The sequence below is a fragment of the Heptranchias perlo genome, chromosome 12 (assembly GCF_035084215.1).
Source record: "Heptranchias perlo isolate sHepPer1 chromosome 12, sHepPer1.hap1, whole genome shotgun sequence".
In the NCBI taxonomy this organism is placed as follows: domain Eukaryota; kingdom Metazoa; phylum Chordata; class Chondrichthyes; order Hexanchiformes; family Hexanchidae; genus Heptranchias; species Heptranchias perlo.
This window is the reverse complement of record NC_090336.1, coordinates 13,997,168-14,016,987: the sequence shown is the minus strand read 5'-3', so window position 1 is coordinate 14,016,987 and position 19,820 is coordinate 13,997,168. Positions and strand designations below refer to the sequence as shown.

The 19,820-nt window shown below is 44.4% G+C and overlaps 1 protein-coding gene across 2 annotated transcripts in view; it reads right to left on the bottom strand.

The window, feature by feature from the left end:
- Positions 1-1,596: 1,596 nt before the first annotated feature.
- The window catches only part of mdka (midkine a), a 64,963-nt gene continuing 46,739 nt past the window's right edge, over positions 1,597-19,820 (bottom strand). For both annotated transcript variants that reach the window (XM_067993464.1, XM_067993465.1), the window contains exons 2-5: positions 13,540-13,628; positions 8,083-8,250; positions 6,237-6,395; positions 1,597-2,384 (exon numbers count right to left, since the gene is read on the bottom strand). In XM_067993464.1, the coding sequence (XP_067849565.1) occupies positions 2,359-2,384; positions 6,237-6,395; positions 8,083-8,250; positions 13,540-13,627 (441 nt within the window). In that variant the 5' untranslated portion in view covers position 13,628 and the 3' untranslated portion in view covers positions 1,597-2,358. The remainder of the gene's footprint in view (positions 2,385-6,236; positions 6,396-8,082; positions 8,251-13,539; positions 13,629-19,820) is intronic.

Here is a 19,820-nt window from a genome sequence, read left to right as displayed (position 1 = left end):
ATGTGGCAATGAAGTTTGCAGACTTCGAAACATTTAACCCTTTCCCTACCCCCACTACAGGTATTGGGTCAATAAAAGAAGCGATAAAATAACTAGGGAAGAGTTATTATTCTATAAAGTCAACACTAATGAGTAAACTTTCAAAGTGTGAACAATAGCATTTCTCTCCAAGGGGATGCTCGAGTCATTCCCCCTCCCTCGAGTGAACTTTTACAAACTTACTTGTCTCCTTGGTTGGTGCAAGCTGCAGTTTGATTGACTTTTTGATTTCATTCTCTATTTAGAGGAATCGGTGAATACTTACTGATTGATGAGACAATAAAGTGAAACCTCGATGCACAGTTGGAAATATTGAAGTGACTGCAGGATTAGAAGCAACAGTACCTAAAGAGACAATAGGACTATTTATAAAGATTGATTGCACTGAAGTCAAAAATGGAATGAACAGCAACTTCACTACTTTATCAAACCCAATTAAGGATTCATTTTGACATTCTCAAAATGTACGATGGGTCATCAATTCCATTTTGTCCAGTTAAGGAGGAACTATCTACATTTTTCTCAGTACTTTACCAGTCAGTTTCCAATAGTAACATGGTGGGGAGCCTTAACCCACTGTCCTAGAATGATCGGATTTGGATTTGCACTCACAGTTTCCACATAGCAAGTTCTTGGTTTCTGCCGTGCTGCCTGAGGAGAGGTAGCACATTGCAAAGGACACGAGGAAAGAAGTTTGCACTTAAAGGCATAACTGATAGTGAGTTCCTCAGCAATTTTCATCCAATTAGCTGGCTCAAGAGCATCATTGACAGAGGAGCAGGCAGCGAGCTTGCTTTCTCTAATGGGGACGTGTGTGGCACTGGGGGGGGGATAAAAGATCTCTTAAAATAAGAAAGACATGCATTTATTTCACGCCTTTCATGACCTCAGGATATCCCAAAGCGCTTCGCAGTCAATGAAGCAACCCCGAAGTGTAGTCACTGTTGTAATGTAGGCAACGCGGCAGACAATTTGTGCATAGCAAGGTCCCACAAAAGGCAATGTGATAAATGACCAGATAATCTGTTTTTAGGTGTAAGTTTTTTGGTTGAAGTGTAAATATTGACCAGAACACTGAGGAGAACTCACCTGCTCTTCTTTTACATCCACCTGAGGGGGCAGATGGGGCCTCAGTTTGTCATCCGAAAGACGGCACTTCCGACAGTGCAGCACTCCCTCAGTACTGCACTGGAGCGTCAGCCTAGATTTTGTGCTCAAGTCCCTGGAGTGGGGCTGGAACCCGCAACCTTCCGACTCAGAGGCGAGAGTGCTACGACTGAACTATGGCTTAAAAATAAAGAAAGCATTAAAAAAAGATAAAACGTCTGATCTTGGGAGTAATACAAGTCTTCTAATCAGAACACCCTGTAAATACTATTGTCAGATTTGTTCATTATAAAGTCACAGTATTTGGAATCAAGTTTGGTTTCTGAACCAACTTCTTTAGGTACCTTAATGGCTAGCATCCTATTGAGCCCATGTACCAGTGCTCAAACTCCCACTGAACCAGTGGGGACAAGGAACCATCCCTCAATCACCTCAGAAAGCACACATGTATAAGTTTATAAAAAGATTTTATTGAAAAAACCTCTAGTCCAAGATCTCTTCAGTGAATGGCAAACATTTAGGACAGGAAATGCATTATTTTTCATAAACTACATTGTGCCTTCCAAATCTCCAAATCACGGCTTTGAAAAACGAGTTTTCAGAGTTTAGTTGCGCTGTATTTGTTACACGATTTCAGAGTTGCAACGCAATCTCCCCTCAAGAACGCAATGATGTCAGCAAAGCAAAATGGTCGTTTCTCTAACTGATCTTGCCTTCAATTGCTTAAACACTTTTTGTGTAGCCAAATCTAAAAAAAGTTACCTTTTTGTACAAAAGGAAAGCTGGATGTATTCAGGTTTGAAGGTCAAGGAGGTTGGGGGAAATTAATGCCCTAAAATTCTGTGAAGACAGGTGATGTCGGCACGGAGAAACAAAAAGAATTTTTGGATGGGGTTTAAAGGGGCAATCGATACACGGCAAAAACACTACTGTAAGCCTAGAGATTTGTAAGGCATTCTACATGGAAATTATATAGTTGCAGAAATGTACTGTACACATGCCAAAGTCTCAGGTTTATAAGCAATAAGAGACTAGGGGGGGAAAAAAAAGCAACCATTTAAAAAGGCAGTTCTTTTACTTTAAATTCTACAGATTAGAAGATTACAACAAGGCTTGGTAAAAGGTATTTTGGTGAGGGGCGGCTGTATAGATTGTGCTGCAGCTCAGATCAAACAGAAGGTGGGTTATACGGTCAAGTTTCTAAGAACTTCTTCACATGCCCTTCTTTCCTTTCTTACCTGTTCAAAAGACAGAAAAGAACAAGATTGGCACATATATGTTTACAGCAAGTCAACATTTTCTTTTATCTTATGTAATCTCCTGCTGTTTGCAGCTCAGGACAATCCTACTCGGACTGTTAAGTTAACCAGCGCCTAATGTTCTTCTGGTTGCTTCTTTCCTACTCCTCTTCCCGAAATGAAAAATCTCACCGTCATGTGCACTTTGTTCAGCTGCTCAGCTCAACCATGCAGGGTGTGCAAACCCAAAACAGCGCAGGAGCCTTCAGGCTTGATGTTAAACCTTTCGTCACAGGGAGATGTAGGACCGCAATTTCTAGTTAGAGGTCAGTCAGAACTGTTCATGCTTCAATGAAATTTGTACCTTCTGCCCACTTTCCCCCTCCTTAAACTTAATTTTTGTCTTGCGGTCAATTGTGTCCGTACGCTAGATTTCCACCAGGGTGGCAAATTGATTTTCTCTAAAATGCTTGCCGGTGCTGGAGGGCTGCTTTGCAGCAGAGACAGGCAGCCATGCACTTGTACTCTACAGCAGCAGATTTAAAATAGGAAATGTCAAATGAAACAATCACCCCCTCCACCCCCCCCCCCAAAAAAAAACACCTCGACTGGGGAGAATGTCTCATGCCTGGATGAGTGCAGCTCCAACAACACTCAAGAAGCTCAACACCATCCAGGACAAAGCAGCCAGCTTGATTGGCACCCCATCCACCACCCTAAATATTCATTCCCTTCACCACCGGCGCAGTGGCTGCAATGTGTACCATCCACAGGATGCACTGCAGCAACTCGCCAAGGCTTCTTCGACAGCACCTCCCAAACCCGCGGCCTCTACCACCTAGAAGGACAAGGGCAGCAGGCACATGGGAACAACACCACCTGCACGTTCCCCTCCAAGTCACACACCATCCCGACTTGGAAATATATTGCCATTCCTTCATCGTCACTGGGTCAAAATCCTGGAACTCCCTACCTAACAGCACTGTGGGAGAACCTTCACCACACGGACTGCAGCGGTTCAAGAAGGCGGCTCGCCAGTGATTCCCACATCCCATGAACGGATTAAAAAAAATACAAACACCACCGTGAGCTGACAGCATCTCCCACTTGGGACATCACAATCAGCTGACAGAATCTCCCACTTGGGACATCACAATCAGCTGACAGAATCTCACACTTGGGACATCACAATCAGCTGACAGAATCTCACACTTGGGACATCACAATCAGCTGACAGAATCTCACACTTGGGACATCACAATCAGCTGACAGAATCTCACACTTGGGACATCACAATCAGCTGACAGCATCTCCCACTTGGGATAATCTAAACTGGTAATTGAGAGATCTTTATCATCTCCCTCATTTATTCCGGGATGAAAGATGGGAAGAGAATGAAAAAAAAATGCGGGGGGGAGGGGAACATTTAAGACTGCCAGCTCAGATTTACCATTCTGTACAAACTTCAGATGAGCAACCCATACTGCAGTGCAACATTTGAACCCTAACCCTCTCTGTCAGCCCTCTTTGTGGCTTTAGAGAGGTTTAATTGTGGGCATTTTTGTATTGGACACATGCCCAACAGAAACCAGGTTAAGATTCTACAATCTCACCTCTATTAGAATCCTCACACCTGGCAGAGTAGAAACCTTCATCCCACCAGTCTGGGCTGGATTCATCCCAGGTCCTAGAGTTGAACTGCTGGGGGTAGGTCTTGAGTTTGTGCGACAGTGTAAATCGGGTGACAGCGAGTGGGCAGCCGGTTTTACATAAGAAATAGGAGCAGGAGTAGGCCATCTCTCACGATTTTTATTTCCATTGACTTCATCAATGATCAGTATTTTCCCGTGAATCCATCTGCCTGTTCCATATCCCAAGGTACATGAATTTACACCTCTCTACGTTAAACTGCATCTGCCAGTGTTCCAGGCTCGCTGGTAATGTTAATTTTATTGCACCCCTCATTGCTGTCTTGAACATCCAGTTTGCTTCTGCCCCATAACGTCCTTGTTGAACTAAAGAATTTTGAACTGTCCAGCTATGTCTGCACCAATCTGACACCCATTTCTGAAGCCAGTGTTTGTGACCCTTGTGTTTTTTCTTCATTCTCCGTGTGTTTAAAAATGCTATAATTGGTCTTAATTTCCTTAGCAACTATAAATTTGTATCCTTGCCTAGCTCTTTTACACTCTTTTGAGATTTTCCTTATGTTGATCCTTACTATCCTCTGCTGCACAGTGTATAATATTGGAATGCCTTTGCTTCATTGCCTTCCCAGGCATCTAGGCTGGCCTTTATCACTTAGTATTCTTCCTGCAGCTCCTAGTTATACATTGTTACTGCCTTCACAATTCTTTTTTGAGAATTTTCCATTAAGCTACCACTCTACCCCTCTAGGCCTAGCGTGTTCTCTTGCCTGGGTGTGCATCCTCCTTAAATCTGCTGCTAAAAGAACTATTTCTTTACCAATTGGGAGTTTTTGATTTCATCATCTACTTAGAGGAATCAATCAATACTCATGTTTGACTTCCTTGGTCTGATGCCATCCCCAGCCCCCACCACCTGCTCAGACTGAATCAGACCATATGAAAACCCACATTCTATTCATCATCAGAACCACTCATTTCCACCTCCAGAACATTGCCTGCCTCCACCATTACAACCCCCTATCCATGCTCACCTCTTGACTCAATAATTGCAATGCCTTCTTTGCTGGCCTCCCACCCTCCACAAACTCCAATTTGTTCAAAACTCAGCTGTCTGTATCCTGTCCTGCACCAAATCCTGCTTTGCCCATCATCTCTGTCTTCATTGGCCGACATTGGTTCCCTGTCTCCTAATGCATTCAATTTAAAATCTTTGTCCTTCTCTTCAAATTCTTCCATGGCCTCACCCATCCCATCCCTGCAACCTCCTCCAGCTTTCTATGTCCACCTTTCTGCCTCCCCCCTTCCCCGCCCCCACCTCCCTTCACCCTACCATTGGTGGCAGAGCCTTCAGCCACCTCAGCCCTTCTCTGGAACTCACTCCCTAAACCTCTTTGATCTTTTGACAAAGTTTTCAATCACCCTTCCTAATCTCTCTCTCTCTCTGTGGCTTGGCATCCATTCCCCCATCTATTTTGATTTGTGGAGCACCTTGGAGTGTGTTTTTTTTTTAACAATAAAATGCACTGCGTAAATGCAAGGTGTTATTAGATAGCAACGAGGAGTGGGAGCCCTAGCCTATTTTCCTCAGCCCAGGGCACTGATGTCAACTGTGGTGTTCATACGTCTATCCCTGCTGGGCTCAGTTATTACACCACAGATCAGGGATTACCTTGGGACCTTCCTGTTGAGGATGGCTCGGCTGCTGACTGGTTAAATTTGACAAAACGTAAACCAGTGCAGCTAGCCAGGAATGTTGGGCGAAACCACAGAATCGTTCCAGGCACTTGCATATACCATCACCAACCTCATCATGATTTCAGGTGAAAAAGCATCCTCCTTTTGATTCCTCCCTTCTTCCCTCCCCCCCTGAATAAGCCACACTTGGTGAGTTCACGAAGGTGGTAGCAACCAACATCAACGGTACAAGAGAGTTGATACAATTTATGAAACACTCCAGGTAGACTAGCCATTTGAAGAGTATTTCAAATCCCTCACACAAGAACAGCCACAATTTCTTCAAAACTTTCTTTAAGACGGGTGCTCACCGTGTCTTAAAGGCAGAACCTAGTTATTTGGGCGGCATGGGTTCTGACATTTCTCATTACAAGCCGCAATTCCTCATAAGATTTTAGACACTCACAAAAAGGTAGCAGATATTACATACTCAACTCCTTTGCCCGCCCTCAGAAGGGTGAGCACTGACCTTTTGATTTTGACTTGGATTTATCGCAGGACTTTGTGACCTTCACTGACTGCTCACACTCCGCGTTGAACAGTGCCTTCTTTAGGGTTCCATTGCGAGCTTTTAGGCCAGTCTCGGTGTCGCACTCACCCCAGCTTCCAAACTTGTACTTGCAGTCACCTGTGAAGACACGTTGGAGTCAGGAACCCAAACCTTGATGGTTTCTTTCCCAAGCTTGGGAGGGTCAGCAGCTTAAGTTTGGTAGCCCTCCAAAATGAATTGTAGGTCAGTCACCCAACTGTAATGGACTGAATTCGGCCTCTGGCCATAAACCATTTACTTATTTATGTTTTCACATAATTATTCCCACCCCTTCAGGTCTCCCGCCTACCATCACTTCCTCTTCAACGTTTCCCAACAGCAAGAGAGAAAGAGGGAATGCACATGCACAGAGGAAGAAAGCGAGCAAAACGTGTGCGAAGGGAGCAGGAGCGTATGCGAGGAAAACAGCGCCTGAAAGAAAATGAGGAGAGAACGAGAAAGGGACAAAAGAGGATAATCAGTGATTTTAGTCACTTACTGTTCAATATATTTGTAACCTTCATGAAGGGGGGCTTAAAAATAATAGTCATTTTGCCCAAACAAGGAAGAAAAGGTGTGACGACAGCATAAAGTTACCCTAATACAGTAACTGCCATGTACTGAACACTGGGCTCAAAGCTGTAATGTTCCAGCAGCGAGCAATTTAAGGCAGCCAATATAAGCTTTTGCACTGGAAATATTGTACAGTAGGGGTCTATGAATCTGTAATATCAACCAGATGGTTATTTGTGTCCGAGAACATCTGGCTTTAGTAAATGAAGCCCATTACATTGAGTAAAGGAGTCAGGGGTAACTGGCCTAACAATGTGCACCACACAGTATTTGATGTATGTTTATGCCTCTGACTCCCCCGTCTTCACCAGGTTATCAGGGAGTTCCTGTGGCTCTTGTACACCTTCCAGTAGCCAGTTAGAGATTCCCATGGACGGGGGCCTGGGAGTAGGGGGTAGAGTTTCCGCTTGTTTCCCCCAGTAATATCAGCGCAATCCGGGCGGAATCTGCTGGATCACGCTAAAGATTGGGGAGTTTTAATTACGAGTTACGCCCAAAACCACTGACGCTCGTGTTTTCCACGATCTTTTACGTTGGCTCAAGATTCAATTCGCCGCCCACAAAACTGGCCATGCCCCTGGGTCGAAATTGAGAGATTCCGCTGGTTCAGGAAGGCTCTTCAAATTGGGCTCATTTTCTTAGGTGCGCAGGCACTAGTAGGCACGGTTTAAATGTTTTTTCATATCAAAAAATATTTAACGTACTAAAAAACTGACTAGAGTACATCAATGAAGGTTGTAAATGGTTCGGTATAGTTTTAAGTCATTTTAAATCAGGTTACTCACAGGTGAGTGGATTGGATACTCATTAAAAATGCTTATTTTTGGTGGTAAACCCATTTTCAACTGCATTAATAAAACCACACCAGGTTACCACTCTCAAATACACCAAGGAATGCCTTTTGATGGAAAGAAAAAAAACCAATTACGTTCTATTACACTGCCTGATTGCGCTGGTTCATGGAAGGTTTTACGTTTTTGATTATGCAAATGAATTTTAGCAGAAACTTGAACTGTAACCTAACCAGCACAATTTCAAGTGCATTTCTCCAATTGCATCCGAAGCGGGAAGACCACCCCTTGATCCTTTGTCCACTCTGTGAATGATGCTCTATGAGAAGGATGGGGGGAGGAAAAGAGTAAAGGAGCAGAAAAAGGTTGAAAAAGATAATGCTATGTTAAAACTAGCTTTAAAAAAAAACACATATGCTCACCTCCAAACTGCTTCTTCCAGTTACATGGCACCTTGCACTTCACGACCTTGGTCTCCTCCTTCTCCTTGCAGGTTCCCTCACGGAGTCCAGTGCCACAGTCACCAGAGGCCGGCTCGCATGTTCCCCACTGCCACTCTTTGCAGGCTGAGTTGGACTTTTTCCCTTTTTCTGAAAGAGAATACGATGCCACAAGTGTACTTTTGTTTCTGTCTTGGATAGAGGAGGGGGGAGGTGAAAAGGAGCAGGGGGCAAGGGGGAAGTGTTCAAAGTCCATTCATTGGGACTGGCTCAAGTTTGCGAGTAGCTGTGCTTTGTAACTTTCTACTGAAATTCGAGCACGTCACATCAGCGGACAGATACGGAGGAGGAAGGCCATTCAGCCCATCTTGGGCCATCCGTCCAGAAAGAACCTGCAATCCAACCATCACAATATCCAACTGCTTCTTAACAACTGCAGCATTTTTAAAGTCCCCACTACCCTATCTGGAAGTCCATTCCACGTGTTGAAACAAGGTCATTTGAAGCTTGATTTCAGAATTTGAATATGGAGAATGTAAGTGTTTTTTTTTCAAAAAGAGCTTTCGACACAATCCTTAATCCTTCCCAATGGCGCTCCTCGTGCTTGGATTAAAAACCAGGTACATAGAAAACCAGAGTCAAATTAACTCTAAGTTAACCAGGATATAAAGAAAATAATTCAGGAGAATTGCGATTGGTGTGAGATGCAGTTGCGGTTAACAAAACTGGGTATTAGAATGGCCAAAAGAGCAGCGAAGAAGGAAAAAAAAAGAGGATTATGAGTAGGTGTGGCAATGAGAGTCAGGTCTTTTCAGTTATGTCAAGAATCAGAGAGTGATCAAGGATCACAAAAGAACCTTTGACAGATTCTGAAGGGAAGATTAGGATGGAGAACCAGAGGTGAGATTTTAAATGGATACTTTGCATATATTTTCAGTAATGAAGATAAAGCTAACTGCCAGTTTTGGCAAAAAGAGGTGCTGCCAAAGTTAAATCCTTAGAAGTTAATGCAAAAATAGCCCTGGCCAGGATTAAGTTCTTAAGGCAGATCAGGCTGATGGCATTCACCCTAGATTGCTAAAAGAAATGGGAGGGGGAAGGTGCGTTATATGAGCCATTTAATAGCTCAATGAGGTCTGGGATTGTTTCCACAGACTGAAGAGAGGCCTATTTGGTGCAAATATTTAAGAAGCAGAGCAAGCCAGAGCCTGGGAATTATAGGCCAGTTAGTTTGACCTCAGTTGTAGGCAAGTTGTTAGAAGGCATTCGGAATGTGCTATACAATCACTTAGGGAGTACAGCACTTATTAGGGAATGCCATCATGACTTTGGGAAACGGAGATCCCTTCCCATGAACTTGGCTGAATTCTTTGAAGAGGTGATGAAGTTAGTGGATAATGGTAGTCCAGTAGATATTGCATATCTGAATTTCTAGAAGGCCTTTGATGAAAACTCACACAAAAGACCATTAAGTAAAGGTTTCATCATATGAGATTGGTAGGTAGATTTTAAGTTGGATGGCAAATTGGTTGATTTCTTGTAGGCATAGGGTAGTAATCAATAGAAGCAGCTTTGCATGAGGTCCAGTCACTAGTGGAGTCCCGCAGGGTTCAGTGTTGGATATATTTTAGCAATAATTTGGATGGAGGCATTAAAGAAACAAATCTTAAGTTTGCTGATGACATAAGGATAATGGGGGTAATTTTGACTTCAAGCGAAAGTGTAAAATGGGTGATGGCAAATCGGCAGCCCATTAACATCTCTCCCCATTTTTATTTCCATTGAAGTCAATGAGGACTGCCCATGACCTCACAGAGTCGCGGTAGCTAAAACTCATTCACACTCGCATGAAAAGGGGGTGGTTTGAGGGTCATCACACCCATATGCAGGAGAGCCACCTCAGTCCCCATTAGCCTTTTGTACCTCAGGAGCAGCCAGCAATCTCTTGTGATACTGGCCCTCAGGACACACCTGGGAGAGGCACTGGAATAGGAGAAAGAAGGGCACGTTTAGACACCCAGGGGAATCACAGTGTTAGAAAAGAGTGGGATAGCTGATATTCCCTTTTGAGTTCCCTGTTACAAAGGAGAAGGTGCACCTATTTCAGATCAAGCTATTTGTGGAAATTATAGTCATACAGGAAAGAGTTCCTAGGTATTCATTCATATTATTTATTGCATGGTCATGTAGGGCCAAAGAAGGCTGAAATGATGTTCGAGGATGGGTACTGGATTGTGGGATATGTAATTTATGATAAAGGCTAATGGCAATGGTGACAGAGGGAGACTGTTAAACTGATGAGAACACTTCACTGATAAGTTGGGCTCTGGTGCCTCTTACAGCCGTCACTGAGGATTCCTCCAAGTCACAGGCCTCCTGATAGTTCACTCCGGGTTCTTCTTCCTCCAAAGTAGCTAGGGCCATGTCCCAGGATCCTCACCATCCAGGCCTTTTTGGATGGCAAAGTTGTGCAGGACACAGCGAGTTACAGCTGTGGGATACACACTCTGCAGCATTTGGCAGAACCCCTCTGATCTACCAAGGCAGTGAAAGTGCCCCTTTGGGACTCCTATTATTCTCTCAATGATAACTCTGGTCAAGGCATGTGCCTGCTACTCAGCTGCTGTTCCTGCTATTCTTAGAGTGGTCAATATCCATGACAACAAAGGGTATGTCCCTTCATCCACAAGCCATCCAGTCACCTGACTATCTTCTTTCAAGGGAGGGCAGAATTGTTGAGGATGAATGCATCATAGCAAATCTGGTATCGACATGGAGGATTCTTTGCATCTGGTCTCACACACACACACACACACACACACACAATCTGGACATTCAGCGGATGCAAAAGAAAGCTTGTTGTGTCAACAAGAGGATTTAGACAGAAACATGTCCAGCCTCAGTCACACGGTCCAAGAAAACTAAATGAGTGCTCGGCCTAAAGCAGACTGTACAGACGATCCAATCGCCTCTGCTTGTATGGAAACTCTGGACTTTTTGGTAAATGATCCTGAAGCAGATTCTAAGGACCGTTTCCGTAAACGTAAAATAACAACAACCGAGCTGCTGTACATAGTTTTAAGATGTTCTTTGCACTTTTTAATTTGCACTATGGGCAGGTAGAGGTTTTTAATCACCATTATCGCTGATGATGGGTACCCCTTTCTATTAATAAACCCTACGTGTGCTATCAATTACACCCTTCACTTTGAGCAAATCAGCAATGTGATAAAACTAGGTGTCCCCATCACACTAAACCAGACAACCTCCCCAGCTCTCCTAAAATGTGTGTCCGTTACCTGACGAATAGGAGCCTGGATGGCAACCTGGGTAACATTACACAGATTTTCCCCCCCACCCCAGCCAGTGACATAGAAATGGAGTGCAGTTGCCACTTTTACAGCCACAGGCAAAGATGTCCAGGCAGATGACCTCGGCCGCAGGTCTTCATGCAGTCGCTGGCACAGCTCCATTGCTGCCTCTTTAGTGAAGCGCATTATTATCACACAGAGGCTCTCACTGAGATCTTCAGATCTGCACATCCTATAAATTCTTTTGCGACCGGTGGTGAGGGGGTAATATCTTGGAGAGCACATTCGCCCCATACGCTGCCTCGCTCTCCTTTCCTCCATCTATTAAAATTGCAAACAGGAGAATGCCCACTGAGAATCCCGTACCTGGTACTCAGAACTTCTCACTGTGGGTGGCTGTAAACATATCTAGGTGTCTCACAGGTCCTGAGCGGCAAGGCCAGCTCTATCCAGGTATAAGGCAAAAAAAAAACATTCTGAAAGCTCTTCTGTAACTCCAGTAAGCACTCCTCAAAGTTTCTTATGGCTGCAGGCTCCGAAGTAAAGCATTTCCACCAGTCTCAGCTGATGCTGGCAACAGGTATGCCTCTTAACTCATCGTTGATTATCCACCATACAACGGGAGAGCAATTCATGGGCTGGTGGCAGTGTTCGGCCTCATTAGCATTTATTTTAATATTCTCCCAGGAACATCGCCCCACATACTTCAAGAAGGCCCCAGGACATGATGGAAAGTACAGTGCTGCCATTACAAGGCAGAAACCCGTCCCCTCCTCATCGACTCCCACTTCCAGAGGCAGTACGCCCCAAACATGCCAGAAATTGCAAGTAAATTCAGGGCCTTAGTGTTCTGCAAATCAAAAAGTCACACAACGTGGACGATTTGCAAGTGCTACTTGTAACTGTTTAATAAGCTTCTGTAGAAGGGCCAAAGATCTGGCTCCATCAGTCTGGAGACCAACCCTGGTCCTCAACTCAGAGGGTTGTGTATCTGATCTCCAGGGAAATTAGAATGACTTAAATGGGAAAAAAAAATTCTAATTTTTAAAAACGGCTGAAACTTTGTTTGTTGCAATAAATGTTCCATTTAATATTTACCTCTGAATATTGGGTTTGCAATAGAAATAGGTGAAATCAGGGCGAGTCACTGCATATAGTGCAATGGACGACAGTCCAGGGGCAGGCCAGGGAAACGTCAAGGCACCAAGGCTAGACTCAGGGAAACCTCTGCAAGATGCACAGCTTAGATTTCTATGGCACTCTTCACAAAAAGAAAACAACTTTGCGGAGCAGAGGTTAAAGAAAATGTGGGTGTCAAGACGGAATGGGGAAAAAAAACTGGGAAAGGACCCAGGAGGGTGGAGCCGATTGCAATGAAGGATTATTAGAAAGCAGGGAGGGAGCTCTAGGGGGCAGGGGTGTTGTGAGTAAAAGAGTGACTGGTAATGGTGCAAAAGATGAGCAGAACGGTGTCTGAGAAGCAGAGGGGTATGCCTGGTGATATACATGTGGAGTTGGTTACTGAGGTAAGCTGGGGCGAGACGACAGATGAACATGAAAAAACAAAAGAGCAATCAGTTCCCTGGGGCATGGAGTCCTAGTGGAGTTTGGGCAAGAATGGGGGTGGGTGATGCACATGTGGGATTTTGTGGATGGGCCATGGCAGCCCGGATGAATTGAAAGTGGTGGCTGCTGGTTCAGAGAGCTTTCAAGAAGTTGAGGTAATTTTAACCTAACCCACATTTGAAGTCGATGGAGTGTAAAGTCGGGCAGGATGTAGAGAGGGCGTACAACCCGAACCTGACCCATTCCCGCCGAGTGGGTTAAAATCCCACATTGAAACCATCGAGCTTGAGTTGATAAAAGCACGGATTAGGGTTTTGGCAGCAATGGATGGGGGTGGAGTCAGACAATACTAAAATAGGTGAAAGAGTTTCAGTAGCAGAACGGATGTGGGGAATGAAACTCGGCTTACGATTTACGGAAGTAAGCTAGGGGTCCACACCTCCAGATTGAACCAAAAACTTTCCTCACGTCGGCGTCAGCGTCCAAATTCGGAACATCCACGGCATCGTGTCAGGACAAAAGTACTGCCAATCATCTGGTTCAGTTGTTACGTCCCACTCACCTTTTTTGTTTCTTCCAGCCTCAGAGCGTCCTGCCATCAGGACAACCAACAACACGAATACCAGCGAGAAAAGGATACGCAGCTGCATCCTGGGAAGAGGAAGAAAAAAAAAACGAGACAAAGTCATTGCCTTGGAGATTCACTGGTCCAAGGATATGACATCAATAGCGTAACCCGGGTGCAGTTACTGGGGACACCGTCTACATTTCAGTTGTGTCTGGGACACGGCCAAGGGGCGGCGTTTGCCTTGCCCCCAACAGTGAAAACCTACTGGCACTTAGTAAAGTGTATGAATAATGGGCACTGGGGCTAGATATCCAAGGGCACCCCTGCCCATTGAACCATGCGCCAGTGAGGAGTCAACATCTTCACAACAGCAGAGGAGGACAAATTGTGGGCAAAGGAGGAGAAATTTAAACCACTACATCAAAAAGATCATATCCACCTTACCATAGTCTGATGGATATTCCTAAAAGAATAGAGTTGCTGAAGTCAGGGAGTGGGACAGAACTTTGCTGTTAACCAGGTTACTTGTGGATTGGCCTTGCCTCGTCCTTTGTTCCTTTTTATACATCTCCGACAATGGCTTCTTAAGGGGCACGATACTTTGTAGCAAACCCCTCATTCGAGAAGAAAGAGCCAAATGGTCACATACGATTGAAGCGATGGCATTTTTCTAGGTGGCAATACAGTGATGTCAATACAGACTATTAGTCAGTACTGCCCTTCACTCAGTCACCGGGTCAGGTAGAGCAACAAAGAGGACGTGGAGCCCAGGTTCTACTCTAACACATGCAGTCTGGAAAATGGGTCAGGATGCAGGAGGACAAGAATGGAAACTACACACTGTTAAAATGCTACCCTCCTGATGATGTTACAATTTCTTTTAAGTTACATGATTTGTGATTCTACCGCCAGCAGTCTATCGCTGCTAGCAATTTAAATCCGTTTCTTTCCTCTTGCTCTAGTCAACCAATGCACTGGGTGAAGCTTTCCAAAGACATGTACAGTATCTTCCCCCTTCAGGGCCATACATCAATACCACTCATCACTAGAGTCCGTTAAATATCAGCAACTCCCTGGTTAAAATCGTTTCGTTAAGAGAAAACTAGCTTATATTTAAATTAACAGCGACTCTCTGGGAATCATTGCATTTGTAATATTTGCAAGACCTGTTACACTTATTTTTAGTGTTTATCCAACAAAAGCCCCTCTTGTCCTCTTGGTTTAAACCGTCAGCAGGATCTGTAAGAAACTAAGAAAAGCTTAATAGATTCCAGAAACTGTTCACGCTGAGCAACAGCCTTACTTTTGCATTCCGAGTGGTCAGAATTTACAATGGACTTTCAATGGTGGTTATTACAATGCCACCCAGAAAGAAGGCTCCATAACAGAGGATGCCATCTTTCCAGCTTGAAAAGAATTCTTCTGTCAGCCCAGATCAAATTAACAGCAAGTCTTCCGACTTTGTGCAGAGGGAAACATTCCACTCGTCATTGTGCCCAGATGGCAGGTGATAAATTCAGCTACCCCGATATGCAAGTGGGGTCTCTCTCTCTCTCTCTACAACACTGAACGCACATTTGCCAATAAATGGCACAGAGTGTTGAGGCCATGAATAAAACTGCCAACAACTGCTGTCCGTAAGACTTCACACAATAACTGCGCTGATTGCTCATAAACACCTGGAAATAGGTAAACAACAGCTTAGACACTGGAAATGGATCTTTTCAAAACCAACCCATCTGGATCTTTGTCAATAAAGCTGATATACATCATGTTTTGCAGACATGAAGGGCATTTATTCGGCAGTAGTCATCGATAGGCTTTATGAAGTATGCAACTGCACTGCCAGGGCTCTCCTCGGCATGTCAATCCCGAACAAGTCCCCGTTGTTCACTAGGGATCCAGGTGCGAGACCAGTTGGCACCAGCTAGCTCTGATTCCTGGTTTTAAAAAGGAGACTATTTACCACATCGTATTACAGCATACATCACTCCTTTCTCCCAGCGAGATGTTTTAATGATTTAATGCTTGCCAGCTGGAAGTCCCAGGGGCAGCAGACAGTTTTTTTGGAAAAAAACAATGTGCCCTTCAGTCATATTAATGAACAAGGGAACACTGACAAGTTGCCTTATTCAAGAAATCACAGCAGCAGGGGAAAAGAAGGCAAGAGAGGTGTACTCTCTCTCATAACATTCAGGATCCATGTTCCTACTGGAAACCAAGCCGCTCTTGGATTTTAATGGCACCAGCTCTCAAACTGCAGGTCTCACAGGCTCAGCATCAATCTCGTTGGAAGTCAAACCGTCTAAGCCGCACAGTTTGCCTTATATTGGAGCGCTGAACACACTAAAAGCCCTGATTTTAACCTAACCCGCCCGTCCCAAAGCTCCTGCATACACCTTTCTGGGATTGAGGCAAATGAGGAGAAGGCAGGAAGCTGTTGGAAGGGTTCAGCTGGACAATAATCCAAAACATTTAAGGTTATGGAGAATTATGTGGGAGATGGGGTGAAGAATCAGGCAGAACATGGCAGCCACGCAATAAAGAAAGTCAAATGGTTAATGGCAAAAAAAAATTATTTTTCAATGGTCAGTTTTAATGCACAGCAACACTGAAGTAGCCATGAAGGCATTACTGGCTATATCCATGAATGTTCCTATCTCAAGCATAAAGCAGGACACCAAAACATTTAGTCAATGGGAAAATGGGAACCAATGCCAGGCCCAGAATTCTGTGGTCGTACTAACAAACTCCCACTGTAGGTCTGGTGGGAATCCACCTAAACAGCCGTAAACTCAGCCATCGCTCCCCCGCCGCATGGCCATTGATGCAAAGGGGCAGGGTATGAGTCAGAACCTAACATCCGACCAACGCAGGTATACACCTGATCTTACCTGGCCACAAAGGGGGGGGAAGTGAGGAGCACCTGGTGGTGGGTGGGGAAAACCTAAATCCCTGAAGATTAGGAGCCCAGAAATCTTGGCAGAGTCAGCAGCAGCTGGCATATTCTGGCACATACACCAGGATGCAGACCCCGCAGATGTTCAGGGCCGGAAACATTAAAAATTCTGACACGGCTAGACAGACTGGATGCAGGGAGGATGTTTCCCCTTGCTGGGGGGTCCAGAACGAGGGGTCACAGTCTCAGGATACGGGGTAGGACATTTAGGACTGAGATGAGGAGAAATTTCTTCACTCAGAAGCTGGTGAACCTGTGGAATTCTCTACCACAGAAGGCTGTGGAGGCCAAGTCACTGAATATATTTAAGAAGGAGCCAGATAGATTTCTAGACACAAAAGGCATCAAGGGGTATGGGGAGAGAGCGGGAATATGGTATTGAGATAGAGGATCAGCCATGATCATATTGAATGGTGGGGGCGGGCTCGAAGGGCCGAAAGGCCTACTCCTGCTCCTTTTTTCTATGTTTCTATGTCTATCTGATATACTGTCCTTCTAAACAAAAGGGAGCATAGAATGTGCCACCCAGTCACCTTAGTTTATAGCTCCTGCAATGGGCTTCTTTAAAGATCTGTGAATCAGCTCAATCAGAAGCTTGTCTAATGATTTCCTAAAATACTGAGTGGCAAGGACAATCTCCACCGGCCGTGCTCAGTAAACTAGCTCAGAAACATTGAGGGAAATAGTCAACTGGGCTCGGATGGAACAAAGGCAAACAAAACAAACAATATCCTCGACTGAACTGGTTCCAAACCCTTCCCTTGGGTGAATCTTGTGGACAGCACAAGAGACAGGTCAGCCTATTCAATGTCCTGGTCAATATTTATCCCTCAATCAACATCACTAAAACAAAGTATCTGATCATTATCACTTTGCTGTTTGTGGGTCCTTGCTGTGTGCTACTTGGCTGCTGCGTTTCCTACATTACAACAGTGACTACACTTCAAAAAAGTACTTCAATGGCTGTAAAGAATTTTGGGAAGTTCTGAGTTCATGAAAGGCGCTATATAAATGCACGTCTTTCTTTCTTGTTCATTACCCCCCCTACAGTCGATAATAATGAGTCAACATATTTGCAGGAACATTAAAAAAAATTACAGCGGCACTGTGAAATGTTATCAGTACACACAGCTGCTGGGGGGACAGCCAGCAGCAGGGGTGTTTCTACAAACACTGCTATCAGATCAATCACTATACACAAGGCAGGCATCAGTCTTTCAAGCAGCAAGATATCACCAATACATCTAAACTCCGATTATCTACACATGTAATCTGCTGGACCAGTCTAGACTCTGTACAATCAGATCCAAATTCCTTGGTTCCTCCTCCTCCTCCTCTCCACCACCCCCCACCCCTCCAACCACCAAGCTACTTTGTCAAATTTTACAAATTTGCCTTCTTAAAACAAGCCTTGTAGCAAAATGCTCAACAGCTGTGACCCCTGAACTTTCACCTATGACTTATTCTACATATCAGGCATAATGGCATTTACTGCTCATTAAAGCTGAGAATAAAAAGCAATACAGACTTCGAAAGGCCTGAACCACTGGAATTTCAGGGCAGAAAGGCAGAATCCATCACTAATAGGATTGCCTACGGCAATCAGGTTACACCCCAGCCTCCAGATTCAACTGTTATCATTTAACAAATACTGCTCAGTGTCCATTACTGGTGCACATCCTTAACCTTTAGGACTGGAATGTAACGCTCAGTACAAAAGGTTAAACATAAAACACATTTAATGAGACTAATGACCTTACCTCACAGTGATCCTGTCCTCCATATAGCAACTGGACATTAAACACTTGAAATGCTGACTGTAGAGGTTACATTAATCCCACAAAATGCATTAAGTATCAAATTCATTTCAGCTTTATACAGCACCCTCCTTTCTTTTAGTGTACGAGCCAAACTGTGTTTAAAGTGGAATATAAAACTACTTAAAAATTGCTATGAAGATTATGCGTAAACGGAATCCTCTGTCCAATGCTACAGATACTAATTACTTTCTTACGGCACATTCATCATGAATAGTGACTGCTTGTGCTCTGAAGCCATTTTATGTTGTATCTAAAGAAAGAAAGGACTTGAATTTATATAGTGCCTTTCATGACTTCAGGGCGTCCCGAAGAACTTTTTGAGTCACTGTTGTAATGTAGGAAACGCGGCAGCCAAGTTGCGCACAGCCAGATCCCACCAACAGCAATGAGGTAGTGACCAGATAATCTATTTTATTGATGTCGGTTGAGGGATAAATATTGGCCAGGACACCCGGGAGAACCCCCCTGATTTTCTTTGATGTAATGCCATGGAATCTTTCACGTCCACTTGAGAGGGCAGACAGGGCCTCAGTTTAATGTCTCGTCCAAAAGACATCGCCTCCAACTGTGCAGCACTCCCCCAGTACTGCACTGGAGTGTCAGCCTGGAAAGGAAATTTGAATCTTGTTTAGGCTCCAAAATTCTTGCAAGTTTTATGACGTCAGCTGGCTGGGACGGCCAACCTTCCCAGAATGCACTGCATAAAGTAACCACTTCCCCCAGCAGTGAGCAACTCTTACAAGTTGCATTTCTCCAACATTTTCAGGAAAGCCCGTACAGCACCAATGGGACTTTTCATATACAAGCCACAGGTAAGGCGCAGAAGTGTGAACATATGATTGTGCAACTTTTTAAAATTCATTCTCGGGATATGGGTGTAGTTGACATGGTCGGCATTTATTGCCCATCGCTAGTTGCCCTTGAGAAGGTGATGGTGGGCCTTCTTCTTGAACCGCTGCAGTCCACGTGGTGAAACTACTCCACAGTGCTCTTAGGGAGTTCCGGGATTTTGACCCAACGACCATAAAGGAACAATATATGTCCAAGTGCATCAATACTCCAGTAGTTAAAAAGAAAAATTCAATATCAGGAGTAGTCATTTATTGCACTGGATCAGTTCTAAACAGTGTTCTTCTGCTATATTTAAAAGACACCCTTATTCCCCGAGTCTGCCACTAGAAGGCCATAAAAAATTCTTGTATATGTAAAGCCCCATTGGTGCTGTATGGGCTTTACTGAAAATCTAACTTGGAAGAGTTGCTCACTGCTGGGGGAAGTGGTTAGTTTATGCAGTGCATTCTGGGAAAGTTGATCTCCCCAGCCAGCTGGTGTCGTAAAACCTGCCAGGAGTTTGGAGCCTAATTAGGAGCCCAAGTTTCCTGTAGAAAACGACATAGAATACCTTCAGAACACAACCAGAGGCCTGGGAGCAAGTTGTCCACCACTGGGCCAGAGATAGGAGAAATACCTTAAAAGGAGAGTACTGCCAAATCAAA